This window comes from Phyllopteryx taeniolatus, chromosome 17 (genome assembly GCF_024500385.1).
Source record: "Phyllopteryx taeniolatus isolate TA_2022b chromosome 17, UOR_Ptae_1.2, whole genome shotgun sequence".
NCBI classification, from domain to species: Eukaryota; Metazoa; Chordata; class Actinopteri; order Syngnathiformes; family Syngnathidae; genus Phyllopteryx; species Phyllopteryx taeniolatus.
The window spans coordinates 21222446-21242698 of NC_084518.1; the positions used below are offsets into that span (position 1 = coordinate 21222446).

The following is a 20253-nucleotide window of genomic DNA, read 5'->3' on the forward strand; positions in this document are numbered from 1 at the left end:
CATGTACACTTTTTCCCAGGGACTTGCAAAGTCGCTTTTTTTTTTCCAAATTCAAGATAATTCGGAAAATATCACGCAGTGCAGCACAGACCAACGTTAAGGTTCAGCAGTGAACTAAAGTGGGAAGTAAAATTGCAAGATGGGTGGCACAATGAGGTTCTGGGTTTGAATCCCAGGTCGAGCCTTACGGAGTGGAGTTTTTTTTTTTTCCCTGCACTTGCGTGGGATTTCTCACAAAGCATGCATGGTAGGTTGAATGAAGATGAAAATTGTCCATAGGTGTGAATGCGATTGTGAATATCGTTTGTCTGTGTGTCCAGCGTACGGCTGTTGACCAATCTGGAATGTACAACATATTGCTATTCAACTCACTTCTTCATAGCATCATAGTTCCTTGGTAATAAAATGCCACAAGATTGCGGAAAAGCAACACTTTTACTGCAACGGTCCGAGGATGATTTAAAAAAAAAAAAAAAAAGCAGCGAATAGGTGAGTTTTGGGGCAAATAACGGAGGATAGCTGAGACGAGAGAAGGTCTTTGACACCTAGTTAATCTGTCTCACCAGTTATTAAATTTATAAAACACATCCGAAAAGCACGTTAGTGCGACTGAGCCGCTGTACACTTTTCAATGTGCTCGCAACATAAAAAGGCGCTTTTCTTTCGAAACCCTCCGCCCGGAGAGAGACGGAGAACGGCTGGGGCCTCACACTCCCCGTGTGTCAGTCGACTCTTTATCATGGGCAAAAGACTTTTTGTTTTCAGGCAGTAATCAGGCAGCCCAGGGGCTCTGTAAAGACCCCGTTCGCGTTTCATCTCAACTGTTGCATACAGCCGGCTAATTGGAATCCTGCATCTGGGTCAGATGCATTGTCTCTCAAGTGCTGTCAAGCCATCGAGACACATGAATGTGGAATTATGGTTCTCCCAAGATGCGTGATTGAGTCTCCCCACTGAGCTATCGTAATTCCTCCATTTCAATCTCATTGCAGGCATCTTTTTCCAGAAGCTTTCTTTCCAACAGTTTCTGCAGGAAAAACACCAAATCACAATCATAAAATATGTACAGTACACTTAGTATACAGTATGTATCGTACTTTATATAGCAAGGGCGCTAAAATCTTTGTCAGAGCAAGTGCCGTATTCTATTTTTTTGACAATTGCAAACAATTTCTCTATGAAAAACAAAAACTTCTGCAGGAACTTGCAGGCTGACAATGATCACTTGATCACAGGGACATTTTCAACTAAGTCGTCTAATTAGCATCACAGCTGTCTTCAAACTTGTATTCAGTCAGTCACTGCATGTGCAGTTTGGTGACATGGTGTGTACCACACTAAACATGGACCACAGACAGCGAGAGAGTTGTCTCAGTGGATTAGAAAGAACACGATAGACGAGCATGTTAATGGTAAAGGCTAAAGACCATCTCCAAGCAGCTTGATGTTCCTGTGACTACAGTGGCACAGATTTTTCACAAGTTTACAGACCACTGGACTTTAGCCAATCTCCCTAGATGTCACCCAAGAGGATGTCAAATTGGAGATGGATTATACGTTTGGTAACTGAAGAGCCCAGAACAACCTCCAAAGAAATTTAAGGTGAATTCCAAGGTCAACGTAGATCGGTGTGAGATGGCACTATTCGTTGTTGCTTGAGCCAACGTGGACTTCACGGGAGAGGACCGAGGAGGGCTTCACTGTTGAAAGCAAGACATAAAACATACCAAGAAAAGCCTGAGCCAGGATTTGAAATCAGGACCTCTGTAGTGTGAAGCAGAAGTGCCAATCACTAGTTTTAAACATGTGGAAACAATTTGTATATTTCTGGCTAAATAATATGTCTAGGTTAATCTGGCTTTGTTCATGTGTTTAAAAAAGTGTAAAATACAGTGCCCCCCCCCCCCCACCACTATGTTACCTTTATTGTAAACGAAAATATTTGGTTTGGTGCAAGTTCCCCCAAACAATGCCATTTCCTCCACTGCAATGACGGAGGAAGAAAATGAATCTGCATTTTGTGACTGATCAAAAGAATTATCCCGCCGTGCACACCACCACAAATGAGCAAAACCCTGTGGGAGACAAGGGGGACCACGCAACACACATTTCCAATTATAACACCAAATGACTTTCTTCTTTTTGGACTGCTCGTAATTGTTGTGGGTATTGGGCACATGCAACTCAATTTGTCTTACATATTTGTTGGTGGCCCGATAACAAAGTTGACAGAGCCGAGGGGATGATACCAACGAAATAAGACAAAATTAAATAAATAAAAGGGTGAGATAGCTCCCTCAGTATTTGTTTGATCCGTTTTCATCCTTCTTAAGACTGTTGAAGTTTAAAAGGCAAGGGGGTGAAAAAAGCCACTTTAATCGTCTTTGGGTTAAGGAATGCGAAGAGTATCATTTTTGAGTAATCACAAAATGTCTCCCCGGTGTAATGGTCCCTGTTCTGACTGCTACAATTTAAGCAGGCTTTCAGTGATGCGAGTATCTGTCTCGGAGATCATCACGTGCACATTTTTAGACCTCTTTTAAAAAAAACATTGCAAACAATTTAAGGGGGTTAAGCTTTATTTAGATTGCCAACATGTCATTATTTCATCATCATTTTCAGGTTACAACCAGTGTGTTAAAAAGCAACTGGCCGCCAAGTCAGTACAGGTCGGGGGGGGGGGGGGGGGGAGTCACAGCACTGAGCACAAAGCTGTTTTCACATTGTCAGATCAACATAATGAGGCAGTGATGTCAAGAACTGAGTTCAACATGACAGTGCTGTTTGCTCAGTGTCACTTAATGTACCATCTCTGTACTTGTGCCACATAGGTGTTTTTTTGGTTTGTTTTTTGCTTTTTAAACAAAACTCAAGTAAGGAAATATGCAATTGAGAATAAAATTATTTAAAATAAGGAACATTTAGTACAAAATAGTATAAATAAAACAATTACCATGGATTATGGCTAGACATTTGCTGACTTGACATGAATCATTGAACAGAGGTGATCTCATCATGCATTCAAAAATATTTTCTATTACAAAAACAAATGAATAATAATAAAAGTTATTTTCAACGATTGTTTTGGACAGCAAGAGACACGACACAAAATAAATGAAAAAAAACCATGCTAATATCAACTCTGTGTGTGGTACCATTATACTATTTCCCATTAAATTTCAATATGTCCACCTCTGTGTCTTTGTGTGCGCGTGTGTAACAGTGTGCGAGACGACATGAATACGACATTTAGAGTGAGAGCAAGTTTACTTGTGTATGCAATGTGAACAGCAAAGCAGTATAAAGTGCATGTGGAGCAGCGTGACGGGACAGCTGTAGTTTTGTGTTCACGGCAGGAGAACTGGGAAGCAGTCAGGGTGGAAAAGGGCTCCTTTTACTCCCTGCCGTGCTCTTCTGTCCAAATGGGTTATCACGTTCCTGCTATTTTTCTGCTCAGTAACTAAGTGCACCCTTGTTGGTAGTTTAAAAGACCCTTTCTCGCCAAGGCTACTTGCAATGTCCTCAAAATACTTAACTAAGACTATGTTGCCAGAAAGCACTATGCATTGGAATATGACCACATTCCAGTTCATTAGTTCAGTTCTGCATTCGTTCAAAGCCCACACCAGATCATATTGGTCACCAAATAGTATTAGTCATTTTCTGCTGATCGAACTTGAACGCAAAACATGTACTTTTACACAAACTGGTTGTAAAGACAACTTACAAAATATCACGTGGCTGAGAATCATTACCAACGATTCATCGGTTCCCTGGCGGCTGCCGAGGGGCACTCGCGTTGGCTCCTCCGAACCTGAATGTCAGCCCGGAATCCGAGCTGGGTGGCTGTGGCCTCAGCACTAGGAGGAGGCCGAGGTCTCCATAGTGGACAATATACGCACCACCTCAGCTCTCTGTGTGGGCGAGATGTGCTGGGTCATGTGCACGATAGAATCCATAGCCACCTCTGGGTTAGCTTGAACAAAGCTGGAACGAAAAGACAAAAACAAACAAACAAAAAAACACGTCAAGTGAAGTGCTGGTAAGGTGCGTGACATTTCTTCATGAAGTCAAATTTAAGCTTATTTGTCAGGATGATTTTTTAATTTTTGTTATTTTTTTTAGTAGTAGTAGTTCGACGCCTGTCCCTGCTGCTTTTGTTGACAACATGGCTACCAACATACGAGCTAGTCAGTTTCACAAACTTCGTGATTTGGTTGCTTTTCTGACCCTCCAAGCAACCGTTTTCCCCAAAAGTGATTAGTCAGTTTAATTCCCGCTACTACACAGACACTTTGAGTGTCTTACAGTCAATTGCGCTGAACTTTGCCAAATACAGTGCCCATTTATACATTGCAAAAGGAATGATTTAATGACTCGTTTTGGAAACGTTTGTTTTGTTCTTCCGAGCTGCAATATTGTGCCAAGATTTAACATTTAAAATGTTAATCTATGAAGGGTTGTTTATATAGATGTTTTGACAAAAGGGAATTTTTTTTTCCACCAGGAGGTACATTTTTTACATTATCGGAAAAGGAAAAAAAACCCAAAACTTATTTTGATCATTTCTGTGGAAGTAGAGGCAAATCATTGTATTTAAAAATAAATAAATAAAAACATAAATAAATAAATTTTTAAAATAAAAAAAAAAAAAAGGACCGCCTTGAAAAAAAAAAACTTGTTTCAAAGCTTGTTTGGTATCATTGGAAACAAAGCAAATCCCAGACGGAGGCGAAAAGAAATCTAAACTTGATTTGAATAATGTTCCATTTTCTACAAGCAAAGGTGTGGTGAATATAATCAGAAGTTGGACTTTTGTATTTATAAAAAAAAAAAAAACTACATTGCAAGATTTTATTTTAAGACCATATTGCCCAGTCCTGTTGTTGCTCCTGTGAATTACCTGCGAATCTGCTTGAGGATGTGATCGCGGCGAATGTACTTGATGTTCTCGTCGATGACGGACCGCGCTCCCTCGTCTTCGGCGAGTTGCCTCTCCAGCCATCCCACCACCTCTTCGTTGTTGTCCCACAGATAGGCCTGCACGATGTCATTGTCAGGGATAACGACGAAATATAAAGCCTCCAAAATTGTACCCGGTCGAGTGAGCACAAATCAATATAGACGCAAACAAAAGTGGACCAGCGAAAAGTGGACGGATGATGTCTTGTTGATTTGGGCCTGATAGAAATATTAGTATTCATGAGTACCGGCATCTCTGATCCCAAACAAAGCCAGGCTGGAGGGGCTTAAAGATTTGAGGGTGGAGGGGTTTAATAGGCCCTTGCCTTTATATGAATAGCCCTGCTTGAGGTCCGCAAGAACATTTAATGCCCTTATTAATCATGTTTAATCTGTTTGCGTTTAATTAAGAGACAGCGTGTTGCTCTCCTATCAGCACGTGCCAGGGCTCTGATTAATTGTGGCTTAAGACAGTGAGTTCTGATGGGGTTAGCGTCCTAGCAGACAAGAAGGCCACTTGGAAGGGAAGGTGGCTCCTGACAGCTCCTGCCTGCCGGTCCGCTGAGGCTGAGATTGGGCCGGAAGGAACTGTGGTTACGCATCTTCATTTCATGTTATATTTAACCGCTATTTTCTGGACAAAGCGTTTCCGTGGGCATCTTTAATCAAGAGAAACTACATCAAACTACCACAAATGCGTATGTGACTGGTGCAAAAAAATGTTTTCATCAAAGTTGTTCAACAAAACAATCAGATTGAACAAGTGAAATTCAACTGATTTAAGAATGAAAATGTAATCTATGTACAGGTGCAACAATTAACCAACAACTCATTTATTATCAAAGTAGTCAACATCAAATTTCAACGGTTTTGGTAATTGATTATGGGAATAGAGACCTTGTTTAACTTAGAATTGTCCAAATCCTCTGAATTTCAGCCTCTCAACAGTAAACATTCTTAGACTTCTGTAGTCCTTGATGAAAGCAGACACGAGCATAACTACTGGCTGATGACATGATGCTTTGAACAAAAGTTTTGGAAGTTTGCGAGCACTGCAACAAACAAAAACTTTGAATAAACAGTTTCTAAATTATATTGGAAACCAATTGGTGAGCATGACAAAGATGTCATTAATGCTTTATCACAATTGCCATTGTCTCATGTTCTTTTGAAAGTAAAACAAAGATCTTACAAATCAACTTTATTCTAACACTATTACAAAAAGAAAGTGATCGGTATTGCATTGCTTTTGCGCTTTAAAATGGAATGTCCCGTTGTATTTGCAATCTTAAACCAACGGAACCATTTCACAGTAAAAATGCACACAAAAGTGTTACCTTGACGGCACCTTCTGCCTCGACAAACCAGCGGCGCAGCATCGCCTGGACTTGCCCGTCCGTCAGCTCGCTGTTTGCTGCTTGGATCTTTCTCTTTACCGTTTCCTCCAGGAGGAGGCGCCGCAAGCGCCAGTAGAAGAACTGCCGGGATGTTTGCCACTCCAGGATATCCTGACAGAGGAAAAGGACAAACATCTTATTAACGAAATAATGTTGACAACAAACGTCGCGAACCACATCGTTAAAATTAATGTGAAATTTGATGCAACATAAAAACAACGATGGTCCAACTATCATTAAAACCATTGTAATTCATATCTGATTATGACATACAGTAAAATTCTGCATTGGCTTTTCAGATAAAAATGTGAAGAGTTCCAATTAGCTTAAGAGTGAGGTGGCTAGCCATGACTGCAGCTCACATTGTGCCGAAATTCTGTTAAGAGTGCGTGCGCTTGACATAAAAATCGAAAGGCAACCAAAGGGAGAAGGCCTGTCCAAGTCGGATTTGTGCTTTTCAAAAGCATTTCACTTGCATCATCACAGTATAAATCATTTGGACGACTCACAGCCCGGTGACGTGGGCAGGTGCAGCGGCGAGACTCCCACGTGGGCTTTGCGAGCACATACGTCGCTGCAAAGCAGGTCGAAAAGGCTTAGTTTGAAGAAAAGCACCCACCGTGATGACGCCCTTCTCCTGCATGCGGCCGGGAGTGTCGTGGAGGTCCGCAAACTGAACAGCCACCTGGTGGTAGATAGGCAACAGAAACTCTTCTCGCTCTTTTAGCTTTGTCTCCAGCTCCTTGCGGTCAGGAGGGCTCAACTCTGGAGTTCCTTTGGGGGAGAACAAGGAGTTTTAACACAAACAAACAAACAAACAAACAAATAAATAAATAAATAAATAAACAAATACACACACACACACACACACACACACACACAGACTAGCATGATGGCATGCTAGTTTTGCTTTAAACCAAAATGGCTGACTTCCTGTTCTTGTTGGGGTTTTGGTCTTTGACACAAAACTTTGGCAAGAGACACCACTGAAGTTTAAACACAAGAACAATGGCTGCTCTACTCGGAGACACTTTGTTCTACAAGGAGCGATTGCTCATGTACCCAGAACTGCCTTAAAAATAGTTGTTACCATGAAAACTGTTCCATACACAGCCACAAGCTTTAAAAAAATAAATAAATACATTTGTAATAAAATAAACATACAGAAGGAGACGACAGATGACAATGAACAATCGAAGCGGATGGCACAAATATTGAGTGGACTAATGTGTTAATCATATAAGATGCAAAATGCAGCTGCGTGACTGTTTTATTTAGCTTTCCACTCAGAACTCTCCCGCCGCCGACTGATTTCTGTCAATTCCGATCTGTTCCTCTTAAACCCTCCTCAATAACGCTGCACCAGTTTGCCTAAAGCGGCAAACGCAAGCAGCATCGGATCACAGTTCCTGCGAGCTGAGACTTGAATCGATAAACTGCGCCGGGGAGACAGGAGAGCTGATAATTGATCCTAGCCAGCAGTGATTGACACGTCTCTCTGGGGAGCGCGGCAAAGATGATACTATCCACAGATGAAAAAAGGTGAAGGTACACTGCTCCCTCCATTCCCTGCTCCTTACTGACAGGGAATGGGAGGGAGAAAGACTACAAATTAAGCAGGCTGCGACCGCTAAAGAACGTTAATTGGAACTGAAGATGACGACTGACCCAATCTTTCAGCCAAGCTCATGTAGACGGGATCGACTCGTCTCATGGTCTTCACTAGGTCCTTTCTCCTAAACTTGATCTCCACGGTCCCCTCGGGCTCCAGCACTCCACCTCTGAGCACGTAAATGGTTTGAGTGGGCAAAGTGTTAACGCAGATGGGAATTTATCCTCGTTTCGAAGCAACTTACCGGCTGTCCTTGTCGGCGTACAGCTCCATGTGTCGAGGGTTGATGGTGGGATCTATGACCACCCAGGAACCTCCCCGCAGCTCGGCCTGTGGGGGGATGTAAACCAGCACGGGCTGCTTGTACTCCCGCAGCCCGTCCACAATGTAGGCACCAAACTTCAACACCTGGTCATACATGTCTAGAAAGGATGCATTTAAAAACAAAATCCAGATTAAGAGTATTATAAATTGTACTTCCTTTCGAAATGAAGTGTGATTGCTGAAGTCGGCAAAATGAAATCAATTAAGTATAATGCTGGTTGGAACATTCGCATTTTTAAGTGCTGTGATCATGCAAAAAAAAAAATACCATACATGGCATTCTTTCTTAATAATGTTTTTGTATTTCGCTATGACTATTATGTAATATTTCTTTAGTAATAAATGTGTGGGTTTTTTTTTTATTTATATTTATTATTCCCATTAGGTAAGCGTCCCAATTATCCATGTATTGCACTGTATTTAAATTAATATAAATGCTGTTAATAAACAAAACATTTTGTTCTTTAACGACAGTGAGAGATGCAGTCAGTTGCTATTACAGTACACGAGGTCTGAAGGGTTGCGGAATTAAAACTATAAGAAAGAAAACCCCATCATTTTTGGACCCATAACATGATGGCCACTTGTTTCTCAGCATCCATACAGTCTCTGGGTGTTATTAAATTGTCAGACACCTTTCATTCCTCCAGAAAAGCCCCTCCAATTGGCAAATACAAAGAGAGGCAGCCCCTCTCGGTTCAGGTCCTTAATAGCTTGGGCTGTTTTGAAAGCCGAATCGGGGAACCACACCTGCCCCGCCTGCTGGATGATCTAAACAGACACACCAAACATCACAATCACGCCATCTGTAGACAATGAAACACTTCGCTCATACTTGCGTATATGCGGCGAGTGACCTGCCTCACCTTGGCCTCGGAGTCCAAATTAGCTGGATCAGCTGGGATTGACAGCTCCACTGACCTCGTTTCCACAGCAACCACTCCAGTAGGTATCCCACCCAGTCTGTGGAAATACCGTATTAAGCACTGACATCCACCACACTGGCAGTGAGGAAATGTAACTATAACATAAGAAATCCATTCTCATGTTTGGTTTTGCATTTATTGAGGGCTTACCGAGCTCTGCCCACCACCACACTCTGAGCCCATGGCTGCATTATCTCCATAAAGGAGCCATGGTCAAAAAAGCCACTCTGCCAGGAGCCTTTTGGACCTTCATGTAAATAGAGACGAGTTTTGCAGAGATTCAAAGGAACAGAGACGGTCATTTGTATCAAATTTAAACTTTGTTATATTTCACAAGATTTTTCGTAATACTTTGGGAAGCTGTGCGTGTTTTCCCTCTGTATCAGTAATCCTGGCAGCAAACATGATGGATGATTGGATTCAAAAGGCTTGCGATGCTGTTTTTCTGCTTGCTAACCCTGAGAAACATGCCATAGACTTTAAGGTTACTGTTCAATTAAGCCTTGCCGCTCATCCCGACCAGCGTGTGCCCATTTCCGCACAATCTTCCAATATCTCTGTGGTCTCAAGCTATAATTACACTGTTGCAGGACCTGCACAGTCCTAGCTTGCAGTAGGGAAACACATCCGCATCCATTTTGGTGCTATCTTGATCTTGTCTCTTACAGCATGATAGCAGACTAAACTGTTTCTCTCTGAGTGGTTACCCAGGGGCTCTCTTGAAATGAATAATTGCGACTTCTAACTCATGGCACATTTGCTGGACATGATAAATCTTTATATTTACTTTCAGTAACAAAAAAAGAAATTGTTGTCATGGCCTGTATACCATGCACTTAGCCTACCTGTAAATACAATATACAGTATGCTTGGATTTACAGCTATAAAGCATTAAAATATATGTATGAGAAGCTTGAGGTATCATAAGAATACCCATCCATTGAAAAATAATGCTCAACAAACACTGGCTTAACGATGATAACACTTAGTATATACAGTAACATCTCAAGATGTAGTCACGTAAAAAAAAAAACACACAGTTGACAAAAGAGAACCTAATCATCAAAAGGCACTTACTCTGGCTTGCACGACCAGCTAACATCCAACGAGGGTCATAGGGTGTCTTTGTTGGCACAAAGTCAACTGGTCTATTTATGGGGTCCTTGGCACTCAGAATGGGCACCGGACTAAACTTGCACTGAAAAAAAAAAAAAGGTATTATTCACATTCATTTATTTTTATTTTGTATTTTTTTTTAAAGCTCTAATTTGACTTATCACATGGTGGAAATCTTGTGAAGTCAGGGATATTTGGATTCTACCTTTGGCATGTAAGAGAGCCACTGCAGAAGAGAGAAGACTCCCTCAAAGTCATCACAAACTGTGCTGTGCGTCACACCATTGTTGTGCATGATTTGGATTCCACCCAGCTGGTTATTTGACGTGTAAACCTCTCTGCCCAACACCTGGCAAAGGACACACACAACACAAACATGAGTGCGACTGAGCAGTGGAGGCCTTTGAGAGTTACAACTACCACATGATACTTCTTTGCATCTGCCTTTTAAAAATACAATGTAGGGCCTTCAGTGGAAGCAACAGAGCCAAGCCTGTTATGGTGGAGACTCAGGCTAGGGAGCTTTACATAAATAAGCTTGCACGCACACACACAGCAATGTGTTAGCAGACATCCAAACATTTAGGCACTACTATTTTTCCCCAACAGGAGTGTTACATTGCCTACTTGAGCTCTGTGTGTATACTGTACAGGCAAACCCCACAGCAACACACTTGACGACCATGGTGGACACAGAGAGAGAGAAAAAAAAAACAAATGCACTAAAACTGCGATCATTTGCCATGACAGTGCAATCCATAGAATCAACCAAATTACTTTCAGCCAGCAAAGTGACCCTGAACCCACCTAAAGCCATAAAGTCTTAACCTGAGCACACCCTATTTTGATAAGCAGGCAGGAACAGGTGGCAGGGCCCTGACATGGCTCAGTAAAAATCAGAGCCGCTCACTCCCTTGCCTCGGCTTTCACCTTTTCAGCCATCATTTACTTTCTTTATTACCATTAATGGTTATGTATCTGGCTACAAATCTAGGGCGCTCTCCTAAAGCTGTCAGGAAAGCCTGCGGCCCCAAGAAACATTGCAGTCACCTTGACACACACAAAGCCTCTGAGCCTCCGGCCATCGCGGCTTCATTAAGATTCCGCTGCGCAGAGACCGCAAGGGGATGTAAGAGCAGCAACGGAGGGAGATCGCCAGGAGAGAGAAAAGAGAGGCCAAGTCGATGGAAAAGCTCATTGGGGTATTTGTGCTAGTAGTTACTATCCAGAGCCCATGAAAATATGGAAGCTTTCTAGAGGCTAATTAAATGATGATCTTGGGGTGGCAGCCTCCTGCTCTCAATTAAGTTTCAGTTAATAGCCAGAAAGTCACGTGACGAATGGAGTGGAGAGGCAATCTCTGCTGAAGATCTTATTTAAAAAATACAATCACATCTTCTGTTTAAACCTAGAGCGTTTAGCCATTACCTGCGATGTGGATACTTTAATAATAACCCATCTCTTCATAAACAGCTAAACTGTGGAGCTGTCTTAAAAACAACAGAGGCTTCAGCAAATAGGTGTGCCATCAACCTGCCATTTGGGTGATTTCTCATGTTGCCGCCTGTCAATTAAATTCAAATGGAGACATCTTATTACACCGACAAGGAGAGCGCATGGGAGGGAAAATAGGAAAAATAGGAGATGTAGTAAAGCGTGCAGGCTCAAACATGAGCACTCACACCAATCAACAACAAGCAGAAAACCTGTCTCAGCAAAACATTCATTTTGATGGAAAACAAATAATACGGATGTCCTGCTTTGCAGCCTCCAGCAAAGCAAATATAACTTCATGGCTCGCTTTCAATTATTTAACGATGGAGGTAGGGGGTCTGGGATTGTGGGGGTATCCTAGCGGAACGCAACAAATTAGACGGAAGCGTTTACAGACAAAAGCATTCTTACACACTACAGCTACTGTAGCATTCTGTTAAATTATTTACAACAATAGGTAATTTGTAGTACAATATTATACAGTAACGATAACAATGTTTGTGACCAATTGAATAAAAGGATGAATGCCTCCCCCTACAGTGTTCTGATATTAGAGGAATATATTAAAAAATGTTTTAGACATTTTAGAACATATACAAAAAATGTATTGCACATTTTTTTTTTTTTTATATACATGTACATGCCTTTCCTACTTAGAGCAACCGGGTGACAAGAGCAGCAGATGCGTAACGGTAATGGTAAAGATGCAATTGAAATATTGATATTGATATGATATTGCACCATTGATTTTGGCTATGCTGTTGTTGTACCTTGTTTAGTGCTCCAGCCCCAGTAAGGATGATGTGCGAGTTGTCCACCTGAATGGTTCTCTGACCCAGTCTCACCAGATAGGCTCCAATTCCGATGGCTCGGCACGTTACCTTTTGAGCGAGACAATCGACGTTAAGGCTTCTTGACACCCCGTTGACAGCTAAAAGCCATTTGTATTTTGCACACACGTGTTCTTACCAGGTTCATGGTGATGATCTCCTCATAAGCCACAGAGGATTCTCCAGCGATCATGCCGGACCCTTTCAGATTCTCCACACCCAGCCCGTCGTCCTTCCCAATGATGTCGGTGATCTTGTACCTGTGTGACAGCAAATACTGTGGTTCACATCTTATCCAAGGGTGACCAGCAAATAGCCTCGCCATCTACTTTTGCCCTTGTTATGCATATTTGACTGATCTAAGAACAGCTCTCATAATCCTTTGCCAACAACACCAGGTATCCAGATATCCAATCTTGAAACGTACCTGGATTCTCCCTCATCCTCCACATGTTCGCAATGTACGGAGTTCAGGGCTGAGACCTTCTTATAATCCTGAGGTGTGAGGTAGAGATACTTGAAACCCTGCAGGGGGGCAATATGGCGACAGCTCAGTTATTGTATGACAGCGATACTGGCGACATCTGACCTCAAATGGCAGATTTTTTTTGGATCAAAATTGCTGCCTGAAAAATTGAACCAGGAGACAGAAGCCATGTAACTGACCTTGTACGGGTCAGTTGGATCTTGCCAGGCCACGTGAAACATGTGTCGGATTTCCTCAGCCAGGCCAATGCGGGCGCCGCTGTTGGCCGCGATATAGATTCGAGGGATGCCGCACTCCCGGGCCATCTCCGAGGCGCGCAGAAACAGAACATCCTCTTGGGGCCCGAATGAGCCGATCTTGTGTGTGATATCATTACTGATGACGATGATCTCACGTCCTGCTGGATATTCCGGTGTACGGAGGGTCATCCGCCATGCCACCATACCAATCTAAACGAAAAGAATTAAAATGGATACAGACAGACTTATACTACCCAACAATGTAGTATTAAAACAGATTTTTTGTTTGTTATATTTAAACTCAAAGATAGTATATAGTGACACATTGCCTCAGAAGTTTGAGGAATACGTTAATGAATTAATGTATTAACACAATAACAAACCTCATTTCCACCTGGCAGTCGGTTCATCTGCACCAGTTGACCTTGGGCGTCCAGCACCAGCTCGGTGAAGGTCAGCAACTCAGAGGGAAGAGGGCATTTGGGTACGAAAGCATACGCTTGGCTTGAGTGCCACAACTTCTTCAGAGCCTGGATAAAGAGGTGTAATAGTCCATCAGGTACATTGATTGCATCAAAAGCAGCCATGATAATACTGTACATGTGAAGTAGGAAATGTGTGAAGTACGAAAAGCCAGGTTGGTTGTGTACCTGTCTAAACATTTCTGGAAAGTCATAGACATAAGTGGTGCCCAGTGACTGTGCCTGAAAGCGCTTTGACTGCAGCAGGTCCTTGGTGACGTAAGGTGTGTTGATGAGCATGCCGTGCAAAGGACCCTGCTTGTCTCCATATGCCTGGAACATGATCTGCACAAAAAGGGAGGCAATGTAATTAAAGATACACCAGCCTCTCAGACAATCTTGGCATTTAGGCGATTGATTTAATGAGGATGGGGACTGGGTGACAATGAGCACTTCTTAAACCCACAGCAGCTAGTTCATGTAATGAATGGAACGATGTCTTGTGCTCACACACGAGAATGTTTTCCTCTACAGACTGTGACAGCCATTCCACTGTGATCCACTTAATGGCTGTTGGTGTAGCCATCTCATTTTTAAAATGTATCCAATTTTTTTTTTTTTCAAATATTCCAAGTTTAAATGAAAACATGTTAGTAAAGTGGGGCAAATACTAAGAAACCACAGCAGAAGCTTAAAAACTCCACTGTGACACAGTAAAACTGTTTCGGCATAAAACGGATACCGATCTTCCTTTCTGCAAACAGCCGAACAGGACAAAAAAAATAAAGAAGTGGGGCAAATAGTTAGCACATCTGTCTCACTTTCAGAGGTTTTGGGTTCGAACCTCGCCTTCCCACATTTATATAAAAAAAAAAAAAAAAAAAAAAAAAAAACATGCATCGTACTGAAGACTCGAAATTGCTCATATATGTGAACGTGAGTGTGAACCTCGTGCTTTTCTATAGGTATCCTCGCAACCAGTCCAAGGTGTGCCCCGCCTCACGTCCCAAGTCAGTTAGGACAGGATCCAAGTATAATTCAAACAGCCTCACAACATCTCACGTCAACTAAATTGGGTAACTCTCAGCAACCAATAGGAGCAAAACAAAGGACAACTTGAGACAAAATACTGCATAATTTGAGGTTTTCTGATACAAAATTACTAACTAAAATTTCTCAACATATAAGCTATCTAATGGATGGGTGTGATGATGAAATGGTGAGATGATGATGATGGAGGCATGAAGTAAAACTTACCTGATCAGATGACAGAGAAGCATACAGGCATCTTGAAAAATTAGAATCTAATGAAAAAGTTAAAAATTTTTTGCCTCTCATTTCAAAAGTGAAACCCATATATAATAACTAGGGATGTCCCGATCACATTTTTTTGCACCCGAGTCAGAGTCTTTCCGTTAAAGGATCTGCCGATACCTCGACAATGCACTAAAATGACTACGCATCAAATTAATAGTATGTGTAGCCTATGTATATAGTTATACATACAACCAAAATATATATATATAAGACTCGAAATATATAATATATATTATATATAAGACTCGAAATATATATATATATATATATATATATATATATATATATATATATAGGGTGACAACCCTGACTTTCCAATATTGTACTTTTACACAATATTCAAATTTTCTGCCACACTAAAAAAAAATGTGTTTTCATTATCTGTAAGCCATAATCAACTAGCAAGAAATAAAGGCCATTATTATTTCACTTTGAGTGTAATGAATCTGGCGGCCGACTGGTTAGAGCGTCAGCCTCACAGTTCTGAGGTGCGGGGTTCAATCCCCGTCCCCGCCTGTGTGGAGTTTGCATGTTCTCCCCGTGCCTGCGTGGGTTTTCTCCGGGCACTCCGGTTTCCTCCCACATTCCAAAAACATGCATTAATTGGAGACTCTAAATTGCCCGTGGGCATGACTGTGAGTGTGAATGGTTGTTTGTTTCTATGTGCCCTGCGATTGGCTGGCAACCAGTTCAGGGTGTACCCCGCCTCCTGCCCGATGACAGCTGGGATAGGCTCCAGCACGCCCGCGGCCCTGGTGAGGAGAAGCGGCTCAGAAAATGGATGGATGGATGGATGTAATGAATCTAATATACGGGGTTCTCTTTCTGAAAAGAGTGACAAAAAGTATTGAACCTGTTCAAAGTATTCTATTTTTTTTTTTAGATGTACCTGTACTTTACTAGAAAGATCTGTCAACAAGGCTAGGCCCTACGCAGGATGTACTGTCCAAATCCAAATATGTTAAAACCAGAAATATTCTGCTGTGTGACCCCAAACCTCAAACCAAGAGGCTGTTAAAATTGCAACTTGGAAGACAAGGGATCCACGATGGAACAGAAGCATTTTTCCTGTGACTAGCTGACAAGCAGATGACATGGAAAACGGATGAGTGTCCCACCTGGCGGTCTTTGGGCCCCACCTGTCCCGTTCGGGAGTCAGTGACCTCCTTGTAGAGGCTGATGTCCAGGTAGTAGCCAGATTCATTTGTGAGAAACAAGCGAATGGGGATTTGCTTTCCTGTCGGAGTCAGGCGGATGTTAATTTTCAGTTCAGCTTGCAGGACGCGCAGTTTCCACAGCCGGCTGCCGTAACGCATCACCATGGAACGCACAGACTCCTCAATCTGTTGATGGAGGAATATTAGTTATAAACCGATGCTAAACAAAGAGAACTTGAATTCTTCTTACTATTTTAGAAGCGTTTGAAATCCTGTACCTTTGAAGGGTCCATGATGACTGTGGGGACAAAATTGAGGAATATGTGGTTACAGTCAGTACGCACAGTTGTGTTGTTGAAAGCAACCTCAAGCTCATCCATGGCCTCAAGAAGCAAACGCTCAGCCTCATTGTGAAGGTACTCAAAAGAGGCCTCCTAGTGAAGGAAAAGGGGGAAAAAAACAATCATCAGTGAGGAGTAAGTATGATTCACTTGTGGAATGATTCATTGGTGGATCCAGCATATAGAGGATATAGTCTCAATTTCTTACCTTTGTGACTAAATCAGAATGGCGGATAATGGCTCGCACAAAGAACCGGTAGTCTGTAACTTCTGCTCCCACTTCCACACGTGCCGCACCCAGATAGAGGTGCATCTTGTGGTTGGCACAAGGAATGGCTGTCAGGGCAAAATTGCGCATGCGGTTGAGCTCCAGCTGGAAAGCTAAAGCCGGCTCCAAGTGGCGGTAGATCCTGTCTTCCACAAACTGATGAGAAAATGACAGGACGACATCATAAACAAAAATGGAACACGCTCTCCTGAAGAACATTACACCTTTTCCTTCACAAGGCGAGTACGAGGCAATGCCGCTATAAACCAAGATTATATCAATGGCAGTTTCAAGAACACTGGCTCCCAATAAAAGTAGAAAGATGCCCAAGAGCTACACACAGTATTAAGTAAATGAAATCGTGGGCAATCTCATTCTCAGAGAGCCGCTAATGGGTGTCATTTCTCTTAAATGGGAGACATAATTAAAGAGTTCATTACTTTAATGAGTTTTGCTGGTGTCATTGTAGTCAAACTATCAGGGGTAAGAGAGAAGGAGCCATCAAATGTCTGCAATGGAAGAAATCCAATGCAGCCTGAGGTAAAAAAGTTGTTTCGACAATCAATCTAAAAAATAGTTACCGTAATGTAAAGAGCTGGTGAAATAGGTTACCTGAGTCCTAATTCCAAAGTGTCCTTAAACACCCTTTGTAACAACTTCAGTTTACCATCAACTTGTTGTAAAACAGAAAACTGTCATGGTTTATCATAAAAGACACCTACCTTATCCCTGGCGCGGAATGTGAAGAATTTGGGGAACTCTCTCTGTGTAGGAAATAAAAGACAGAAAGCAGAACAATAAAACATATGTTATTTCAAAATAAAAACACGAGTTAAGTAGAGACACTATAATCACAACAAGCTAAAGCTATTTGTAGCTAAAATGCATCATACTGATTTTTGTCTAATGGTGAGCCCATACAAGAACAATCTGTGTAGAAAGGTATACGTTCCCTTTTTCAATGAATAAAACATATCACTCTCTCTCAGAGACTCTTGATCCTGGAAATGCTTGCTTGCCCAGCTGAATGATATCAGATGAAGTGTCCCACAACAATGCCAGCGCGATTGGAGATGCTCTTCTCACCTCACATGCTACATGATAACAGTAGGCCAGCAATTGAACACAACCTGAAAGCTTCACTGACACAATTTGTCACTGATTACACATGCTGTTGAGAGTATAGTCAATGGACGAAAATATTTTTGAGGCAGAGCACAAAAAAAAAAAAAAGAACTCCATTTTAAAAAAGGGCCTCCAAATGGCACTGACACCACTGAGCATAATTAGTTCTCAGACGCAGAAGGGCCCATGAAAAAAAAAAAAAGAAATCAAAGCCTATTGTCAAAACAATATCTGGGTTAAAAGGCAGGACACTTCTCACAATATCCTCATTATTGCCGTCATCACAATAATACTGGTGTTTGGATGCACATGCAACTGCCCCAACACTTCTTTGTTGTGTTACAGATCTGTAAATTCTAAAGTGATTGACATGCATTCGCCTTTCCAAAGAGAAAGTTAAGCTGACACGCCACTGTTATTTTACCAATCTTTATTATTGTAGGCTGCAGTAGTGTAGAAATGCACTGAATCACAGAGAGCCTCCCCGTCTAGCAATATAAGGGAACCACCAGCAATCAAATTACTGGAAATTGAGATTGTTCAGGTGTTCTCAATGCTGTGGTTAGTGAGTGTACAGTATACATGGCCTGTAATTGTTTTTGTTTTTAAGGCAAAATACTTTTTGTAGTAATGTTGTAATCATTTAGCCTGCTGCCCTCAGTCCCCTTTGTCTCTACTTACGTGAAACCTTTGGTCCACCTCACAGTTGATTTGCTTTCTGAAATCCTGTCATCATAAGTGTAGCGAAAGCAAGGCATGCAAAAGGAGATACAGGAGAGACAAGGCTGAATTTAAAGTGCAAATTAATTCAAATTATTACAAGAACAACATACATAAACTATGCAAAGTCATTACAGCAATATTAGTGATATAAATATATATATAAAGACAGTTTTGGACAAATAGCGACCATTAATAGCAGCCACTTATACAATTAAGGGGTGACATGCAAGGGGAAGCAAACAGATACAAAACTAGAGAAAGAAATGCAGAACAGTGAGTCTTACCTTCTGAGCCACAAGGAAAGTCAAGCGACGGATTCCGTGTTCAAACAAAAGAGATTTCTGGGATTGATTGAACAACAACAAAAAAAAAGAAAATCTGAGTCAGTCCCATACTAAACTTGGTCAAATTAACAACAGTGTTCCTGGGGAACGTTCCAACCTTTGATTGGGTGAACTCCCGAAACATGGATGCCAGGCCATCATCGTCTATGTCACTGTCGGTCTTTATAGCCACATTCAGTATATGGATGGGTTCCTCTTGGGTGCTCTGGATGAGCAAAATATTTTTAACAAAATTAAATAAGCATTTTCAGTTACATTGCAAGTAATAATTAGTGTACAAGAATCTTTTGCTACCTTGTTGTCCTCTTCACCATACAGGACGGGGTTACCTCCCTCAGGGAAAGTCGGGCTTGGGGGAGGAGAGTCTGTGAAGCAACTCAACACATCTGTTATATTCCTGAAACAACAGTCAACCGTACTTTAGTCACAATTTATTCCCATTTCAGTTTCGAATGATTTCAATGAGTACACACTGACTTGGTGAACTCCTGGAATGAGCGGAAGGAGACCATGGCGCCCATCCGCTGACAGGGCGGCGTAAAGGATGTGTCCAGCAAAACATCACTCACGCTAGCCATGTGCACCATGCCATAGTGGTTCAGATTTGATGAGAATGACATCCTGTGGTGAAAGCGATCTGAATGAGAATTCACTCCTATACAAGTGATATGAAGACATTTCCCATCCACCTTTAAAGAGTCGCAAGTGGAAGAGTATTGAACCCAAGCTTTTTGACGCTGTGGAGGAAAGCCTCATTGATTACCCATTCCCTTGGTATGAAATTAAATGATGCTCAAATAATAAAAAGTATGGAGTAAAAACATTTTGTCATTATATTTCCGCACAATGAAGCCGCTGCATAGAGTAGCAGGGATTTTTGACGGACGGCTTGTTAGTAAAATTGGACCACCCAAAAATTGCCCATCTAGTCCCCACTGAGTATTAGTGTGGGAAATGCACTGAACATTGCATCCAAATAGTGATGACAAAAATGACTTTTGGCCCCAGCTAAGCCAAGCATTTTAAAATAATAGAATTCAGAATGAAATGGGTTCTTGCTCTGTCAGATCAAAATCCCAGATATCTGAAAAAAAAAGTTACAAAATTGAAAATGAACATGATCCGTTGAT

At 41.7% G+C, this 20253-nt stretch overlaps 1 protein-coding gene across 5 annotated transcripts in view; it reads right to left on the reverse strand.

The window, feature by feature from the left end:
- Nucleotides 1–390: 390 nt before the first annotated feature.
- acaca (acetyl-CoA carboxylase alpha) overlaps nt 391–20253 on the reverse strand; it is a 34873-nt gene continuing 15010 nt past the window's right edge. Inside the window, exons 29-56 of one of the 5 annotated variants that reach the window (XR_009785093.1) lie at nt 19601–19744; nt 19418–19520; nt 19221–19328; nt 19064–19120; nt 18738–18782; nt 17654–17695; nt 16872–17087; nt 16601–16756; nt 16284–16508; nt 14038–14193; nt 13771–13917; nt 13328–13597; nt 13089–13186; nt 12801–12921; nt 12602–12712; nt 10543–10686; nt 10299–10419; nt 9372–9468; nt 9162–9258; nt 8931–9066; nt 8216–8393; nt 8028–8140; nt 6979–7133; nt 6300–6470; nt 4904–5040; nt 3728–3987; nt 1586–1700; nt 391–1027 (exon numbers count right to left, since the gene is read on the reverse strand). Coding sequence is in view for 2 of the 5 variants with exons in the window: in XM_061751287.1 (XP_061607271.1) it covers nt 3861–3987; nt 4904–5040; nt 6300–6470; nt 6979–7133; nt 8028–8140; nt 8216–8393; nt 8931–9066; nt 9162–9258; nt 9372–9468; nt 10299–10419; nt 10543–10686; nt 12602–12712; nt 12801–12921; nt 13089–13186; nt 13328–13597; nt 13771–13917; nt 14038–14193; nt 16284–16508; nt 16601–16756; nt 16872–17087; nt 17654–17695; nt 18738–18782; nt 19064–19120; nt 19221–19328; nt 19418–19520; nt 19601–19744 (3475 nt within the window). In the remaining 3 variants the exon portion in view is untranslated. Of the gene's footprint in view, nt 1028–1585; nt 1701–2561; nt 3988–4903; nt 5041–6299; nt 6471–6978; nt 7134–8027; nt 8141–8215; nt 8394–8930; nt 9067–9161; nt 9259–9371; nt 9469–9572; nt 9680–10298; nt 10420–10542; nt 10687–12601; nt 12713–12800; nt 12922–13088; nt 13187–13327; nt 13598–13770; nt 13918–14037; nt 14194–16283; nt 16509–16600; nt 16757–16871; nt 17088–17653; nt 17696–18737; nt 18783–19063; nt 19121–19220; nt 19329–19417; nt 19521–19600; nt 19745–20253 lie in introns of those variants that run through there. The other 4 variants (XR_009785092.1, XM_061751287.1, XM_061751288.1 and 1 more) reach the window with 4 other exon arrangements.